At 54.1% G+C, this 7305-nt stretch overlaps 1 protein-coding gene across 1 annotated transcript in view; it reads left to right on the top strand.

Annotated features, from left to right (window-relative positions):
* Positions 1 to 3984: 3984 nt before the first annotated feature.
* LOC107307752 (rhodopsin kinase GRK1-like) overlaps positions 3985 to 7305 on the top strand; it is a gene marked incomplete at its 3' end in the record, with an annotated part of 13358 nt that continues 10037 nt past the window's right edge. Inside the window, exon 1 of the mRNA XM_015851260.2 lies at positions 3985 to 4678. Coding sequence (XP_015706746.2) covers positions 4063 to 4678 — 616 coding nt within the window. The remainder of the gene's footprint in view (positions 4679 to 7305) is intronic.

Raw genomic sequence — 7305 nt, 5'->3', positions numbered from 1 at the left:
GATGTTCTATGGGGGTATTTGGTTCTATGGGGTAATAGGGTTCTTAATGGGGGTCAATTGGTTCTTAGTGGGGTAAAATAGGGTTCTATGGGGGTAATTGGGGTTCTATGGGGGGTAATAAGGGTCTATGGGGGGGGTAATTGGGTTCTATGGGGGTAATTGGGTTTTCCTATGGGGGGGGTAAAATTTGGTCCTATTGGGGGGTAATAGGGTTCTACTGGGGGGGTAAAATTGGGGTTTCTTATGGGGGTTCAATAGGTTTCTAATGGTGGGGGTAATAAGGGTTTCCTCTATGGGGGGGGTAATTGGGGTTTTCTAATTGGGGTAAATATAGGGCGTTCTATGGGGGTAAACAGGTTTTCTAAATGGGGGGTAAATAGGGTTTCTATGGGGGGTAATTGGGTTCTATGGGGTATCTTGGGTCTATGGGGGGGGTTAATAGGGTCTAATGGGGGGGTAATTGGGTCTATGGGGGGTAATTGGTTTGTCTATGGGGGGTAATATGGGTTATATGGGGGGTGTAATAGGGTTTTCTATGGGGGGTAATTGGGTTTTAAATATGGGGGTAAATTGGGTTCTATGGGGGTAAATTGGGTTTATGGGGGTAATTGGTTCTAATGGGGGCAATTTGGTTTCTTATTGGGGGTAAGTAGGGTTTCTATGTGGGGTTTAATTGGGTTCTATGGGTAATTGGGTTCTATGGGGGTTAATTGGTTCTATGGGGGGGTAAGAGGTTCTATGGGGTAATTGGGTTCTATGTTTGGGTAATAGGGTTCTAGGGGGGGTAATGTTGGGTTCTAACTGGGGGTAACGAATTATGTTCTGAATGGGGGGGTAATCATGGGTTCCTATGGGGTGTAATTGGGTTCTATGAGGGTAATAGGGTTTCTATGGGGGGTAATAGGGTTCTATGGGGGGTAATACGTGTTCTACTGGGGGTAAATTGGGGTTCTAATGGGGTAAGTGGTCCTATGGGCGGTATATAGGGTTCTAATGGGGGTAATTGGGTTTCTATGGGTGTAATTGGGTTTCTATGGGGGTAATAGGTTTCTAATGGGGGGGTAATTGGGGTTCTATGGGGGTAACTTGGTTTCTATGGGGGGTAATTGGGCTTCTATGGGGGGGTTAATTGGGTTCTTATGGGGGGTAATAGGTTCTATATGGGGTGGTAATTGGGTTCTATGGGGTAATGGTGGTTCTATGGGTGTAATTGGGTTCTACTGAAGGGGTAAATATGGTTTCTATTTGGGGTATATGGTTCTAATGGGGTTAATAGGGTTCTATGGGGGTAGATTGGGTTTCTATGGGGGGTAATTGGGTTCTATGGGGGGTAATAGGAGTTCTATGGGGTAATTGGTGTCTATGGGGGGTGTTAAATTGGTTCTATGGGGGGGTTAATAGGGTTCTATGGGGGGTAATTGGGTCTGTGGGGGGGTAAATGGTTCTTATGGGGCTAATTGGGTTCTACTGGGGGTAATAGGGTTCTATGGGGGGAAATTGGTTTCTATGGGTGGTAATAGGGTTCTATGGGGTAAATCAGGGTTCTATGGGGTAATGGGTTCTATGGGGGTAATTTGTGCTATGGTGGTAATTGGTTTCTATGGGGGGGTAATTGGTTTCTATGGGGGGGTAATAGGTTCCATGGGGAATTGATTCTTATGGGAGGTAATTGGGTTTTATGGGGTTTAATTAGGTTCTATTGGGGGGTAAATTGGGTTCAATTTCGGGGTAATTGGTTCTAGTGGGGTAATAGGGTCTATGGTGGGGGGTAATTGGGTTCTATGCGGGGTAATGGGATTCTATGGGGGTAATTGGTTCTAATTGGGGTAATTGGTCTTTATGGTGGGTAATGTGGGTTCATGGGGGGTAATTGGGTTCTAGTGGGGGGTAATAGGGCTTCTATGGGGTTAATTGGTTCCTATGGGGGTAATTGGGTTTATGGGGGTAATTGGGGTTCTATGGGGGGTAAATGGGTTCTATGGGGGGTAATTGGGTTCTATGGGGGGTAAAATAGGGTCTATGGGGTTGAATTGGGTTCCTTATGGGGTGTAATTCGGTTTCTATGGGGGTAATAGGTTCTATGGGGGGTAATTAGGTCTAATGGGGGTAATAGGGTTCTATGGGGGGTAATTGTTCTAATAGGGGGTAATAGGGTTTCTAGTGTGTAATAGGGTTCTAGGGGTAAATGGTTCATATATGGGGGGTTAATTAGGGTTCTATGGGGGTAATAGGGTTCTATGGGGGTAATAGGGTTCTAGTGGGGGTAATTGGGTTCTATGGGGGGTAAATTGGGTTCTATGGGGTAATTGATTCTTATGGGGGGTAAATTGGGGTTCTATGGGGGGTAATAGGGTTCTAAATGGGGGGTAATTGGGTTGTAATGGGGGGTAATAGGGTCTATGGAGGGTAATTGGGTTCCTATGGGGGGTAATTGGGTTCTATGGGGGTAATTGGTTTTCTATGGGGTAATTGGTTTCTATGGGGGTAATTGGGTTCTAATGGGGGTATGAGGGTTCTAATGGGGGGTAAATTTGGGTTCTATGGGGTAATTGGGTTTCTATGGGGGTAATTGGGTTCTGATGGGGGGTAATTTTGGTTCTATGGGGGGTAATTTGGTTATATGGGGGTAAATTAATGTTTCTATGGGGGGTATAGGGTTCTATGGGGGTGGTAATGGGGTTCTATGGGGGGGTAATTGGTTCTAATGGGGTAAATTGGGTCTATGGGGGGTAATTGGTTTCTATGGGGGTAATTGGGTTCTATGGGGGTAATTGGGTTTCTATGGGGGTTAATTGGGTTCTAATGGGGGTAATTGGTCTATGGAGGTAATAGGTATTCTATGGGGGGTAATTGAAGTTCTATGGGGAATTGGGTTCTAATGGGGGTAAATCAGGGTTCTATGGGCGGTAGATTGGGGTTCTAATGGGGGGTAATTGGGTTCTATGGGGGGTAATTGGTTCTAATGGGGGGTAATTGGTTCTATGGGGGGTTAAATAGGGTTCTAATGGGGTAATTGGATCCGGGTTCTATGGGGGGGTAATTGGGTTCTATGGGGGGTAATTGGGTTCTATGGGGGGGTAATTGGGTTCTATGGGGGGTAATAGGGTTCTATGGGGGGGTAATATGGTAGGGGCAGGGCCTATACAAGGGGCGGCCATGAGTCCTCCAAGGGCGGCCATGAGTCCTCCAAGGGTTCCAGGGGCAGCCATGAGTCCTCCAATGGCAGCCATGAGTCCTCCAAGAGTGCCATGAGTCCTCCAGGGGCAGCCATGAGTCCTCCAAGGGTTCCAGGGGCAGCCATGAGTCCTTCAAGGGCGGCCATGAGTCCTCCAAGGGTGGCCATGAGTCCTCCATGGGCAGCCATTAGTCCTCCATGGGCAGCCATGAGTCCTCCAATGGCAGCCATGAGTTCTCCAAGGGCGGCCATGAGTCCTCCAAGGGTTCCAGGGGCAGCCATGAGTCCTCCAAGGGCAGCCATGAGTCCTCCAAGGGTGCCATGAGTCCTCCAAGGGTTCCAGGGGCAGCCATGAGTCCTTCAAGGGCGGCCATTAGTCCTCCAATGGTGCCATTAGTCCTCCAAGGGCGGCCATGATTCCTCCAAGGGCGGCCATGAGTTCTCCAGGGGCAGCCATGAGTCCTCCAAGGGCGGCCATGAGTCCTCCAAGGGCAGCCATGAGTCCTCCAAGGGCAGCCATTAGTCTTCCAGGGGCAACCATTAGTCCTCCAAGGGCATTTCATGAGACCTCCAAGGGTACCAGGGGTAGCCATGAGTCCTTCAAGGGCGGCCATGAGTCCTCCAAGGGTGCCATGAGTCCTCCAAGGGAAGCCATGAGTCTTCCAAGGGTGGCCAGGAGTCCTCCAAGGGCGGCCATGAGTCCTCCAATGGCAGCCATTAGTCCTCCAAGGGCGGCCATGAGTCCTCCAATGGCAGCCATTAGTCCGCCAAGGCAGCTATGAGGGCTACAGGGGCAGCCATGAGTCCTCCAGGGGCGGCCATTAGTCCTCCAGGGGCTAATCCAAAGGGGGCGGAGCTAAATCCAAGATGGCGGCCTTGTCTACCCCATGATTGAGGCCTACATCATCCTCATCTCCTCCCTTTCCCCTCCATTAACAGCAGCCATGGATATCGGAGGCCTGGAGACGGTGGTGGCCAACTCTGCCTATGTATCAGCCCGAGGTGGGGGGCAAGGGGGGTCCGGAAAGGACCGAAAGCATCGAGCTCGTCTTCGTCTGCCCCATATATCCCAATGTGAAGGTCTACGGGCCCGATTGGTCGGGAACAGGCTGCAAAATGGCGTCCCGCAACAAAATGGCGGCCCTAAACAAGATGGCGGCCCTAAACAAGATGGCGTCCAAAACCAAGATGGCGGCCAAAACCAAGATGGCGGCCAAAAACAAGATGGCGGCCAAAAACAAGATGGCGGCGAGGAAGAGGAAGTGTCCTTCCGGTGGCATTGCGTGGAGCAGCCAATAGGGAAGAGGCTTTTTAGGCAGTTTTTGAAAGCTACGCCGGGATTGGCTGCCGTGGGGGCGCTGTGGGAGGAGCTTGAGGCCTATGAGTGTTGTGAGGAGGGGGAGAAGATGGCGGCGGCCAACGACATCCGGAAGAGGTTCTTTACTGAGGGACAGGACGAGTATTGCGGCTTCCTGTCAGCCAACGCAACAGCGCCACCGCCTGGTGAGTCCTCCAGGGGCGGCCATTAGTCCTCCAAGGGCAGCCATGAGTCCTCCAGGGGTGGCCATGAGTCCTCCAGGGGCGGCCATTAGTCCTCCAAGGGTGGCGATGAGTCCTCCAACGGTGGCCATGAGTCCTCCAAGCATTCCAGGGGCAGCCATGAGTCCTCCAAGGGCAGCCATGAGTCCTCCAATGGCAGCCATTAGTCCTCCAGGGACGGCCATGATGGCTACAGGGGCAGCCATGAGTCTTCCAGGGGCAGCCATGAGTCCTCCAATGGCAGCCATTAGTCCTCCAAGGGTTTCAGGGGTAGCCATGAGTCCTCCAGGGGCGGCCATGAGTCCTCCAAGGGTTCCAGGGGTGGCCATGAGTTCTCCAATGGCAGCCATGAGTCCTCCAAAGGCGGCCATTGGTCCTCCAGGGGCGGCCATGAGTCCTCCAGGTGTGGCCATGAGTCCTCCAACAGCGGCCATTGGTCCTCCAAGGATGGCCATGATGGCTACAGGGGCGGCCATGAGTCCTCCAAGGGTTCCAGAGGCAGCCATGAGTCCTCCAATGGCAGCCATTAGTCCTCCAAGGGTTTCAGGGGTAGCCATGAGTCCTCCAGGGGCGGCCATGAGTTCTCCAAGGGTTCCAGGGCAGCCATGAGTCCTCCAGGGGTGGCCATGAGTCCTCCAATGGCGGCCATGAGTCCTCCAATGGCAGCCATGAGTCCTCCAAGGGTGCTGTGAGTCCTCCAAGGGAAGCCATGAGTCCTCCAAGGGCAGCCATGAGTCCTCCAATGGCAGCCATTAGTCCGCCAAGGTAGCCATGAGGGCTACAGGGGCAGCCATGAGTCCTCCAGGGGCAGCCACGAGTCCTCCAAGGGTTCCAGGGGCAGCCATTAGTCCTCCAATGGCAGCCATGAGTCCTCCAAGGGCGGCCATGAGTCCTCCTAGGTCAGCAATGAGTCCTCCAAGGGCGGCCATGAGTCCTCCAGTGGTAGCCATTAGTCCTCCAAGGATGGCCATGATGGCTACAGGGGCAGCCATGAGTCTTCCAGGGATGGCCATAAGTCCTCCAAGGGTTCCGGGGGCAGCCATGAGTCCTCCAATGGCAGCCATGAGTCCTCCAAGGGTGGCCATTAGTCCTCCAATGGCGGCCATTAGTCCTCCAGGGGCAGCCATGAGTCCTCCAATGGCAGCCATGAGTCCTCCAAGGGCGGCCATGAGTCCTCCAACGGTGGCCATTAGTCCTCCAGGGGCAGCCATGAGTCCTCCAATGGCGGCCATGAGTCCTCCAAGGACAGCCATGAGTCCTCCAAGGGCAGCCATTAGTCCTCCAGGTGTGGCCATTAGTCCTCCAAGGACGGCCATGATGGCTACAGGGGCAGCCATGAGTCCTCCAGGGGTGGTCATGAGTCCTCCAACAGCAGCCATGAGTCCTCCAAGGGCAGCCATGAGTCCTCCAAGGGCGGCCATTAGTCCTCCAAGGACGACCATGAATTCTCCAGTGGTAGCCATGAGTCCTCCAAGGATGCCATGATGGCTACAGGGGCAGCCATGAGTCCTCCAAGGGTTCCAGGGGCAGCCATGAGTCCTCCAATGGCAGCCATGAGTCCTCCAAGGGTTTCAGGGGTAGCCATGAGTCCTCCAATGGCAGCCATTAGTCCTCCAAGGGCGGCCATGAATCCTCCAAGGGAGCCCAGGAGTCCTCCAAGGGCGGCCATGAGTCCTCCAATGGCAGCCATTAGTCCTCCAAGGGCGGCCATGAATCCTCCAAAGGAGGCCAGGAGTCCTCCAAGGGAGGCCAGGAGTCCTCCAATGGCAGCCATTAGTCCGCCAAGGCAGCTATGAGGGCTACAGGGGCAGCCATGAGTCCTCCAGGGGCAGCCATGACTCCTCCAAGGGTTCCAGGGGTGGCCATGAGTCCTCCAATGGCAGCCATTAGTCCTCCAACAGCGGCCTTGAGTCCTCCAGGGGCGGCCATGAGACCTCCATCAACGGCCATTGGTCCTCCAGGGGCAGCCATTAGTCCTCCAGGGGCAGCCATGAGTCCTCCAAGGGCGGCCATGAGTCCTCCAAGGGTGGCTATGAGGGCTACAGGGGCAGCCATGAGTCTTCCAGGGGCGGCCATGAGTCCTCCATTGGCGGCCATTGGTACTCCAGGGGCAGCCATGAGTCCTCCAAGGGTGGCCATGAGTCCTCCAGGGACAGCCATTAGTCCTCCAGGGGCAGCCATGAGTCCTCCAAGGATGGCCATGATGGCTACAGAGGCAGCCATGAGTCCTCCAGGGGTGGCCATGAGTCCTCCAAGGGTTCCAGGGGCTGCCATGAGCCCTCCAATGGCGGCCATGAGTCCTCCTAGGGCAGCCATGAGTCCTCCAAGGGCAGCCATGAGTCCTCCAAAGGCGCCATAAGTCCTCCAAAGGCGCCATGAGTCCTCCCACCACCCATATTGACCCCCAAACCCCCATCCCCATCCCCTATGTCCCTTCCCTTCCCATCCCCTCCCCAACACCCCCCATTGTTTCTACTTCCCCCTCTAGGTTCCTCCTCACCTCCGGATTTCCACCCAGCCCACCAGGATCTATTGACCCACTTAGAAGTGACGGCCTGGCTCCCATATCTCACTTCCTCCTTCCATTTCCA

The sequence above is a fragment of the Coturnix japonica genome, unplaced genomic scaffold, assembly GCF_001577835.2.
Source record: "Coturnix japonica isolate 7356 unplaced genomic scaffold, Coturnix japonica 2.1 chrUnrandom857, whole genome shotgun sequence".
NCBI lineage: Eukaryota > Metazoa > Chordata > Aves > Galliformes > Phasianidae > Coturnix > Coturnix japonica.
The sequence above is the reverse complement of the archived record's forward strand: the minus strand, read 5'-3'. Positions and strand labels throughout refer to the sequence as shown.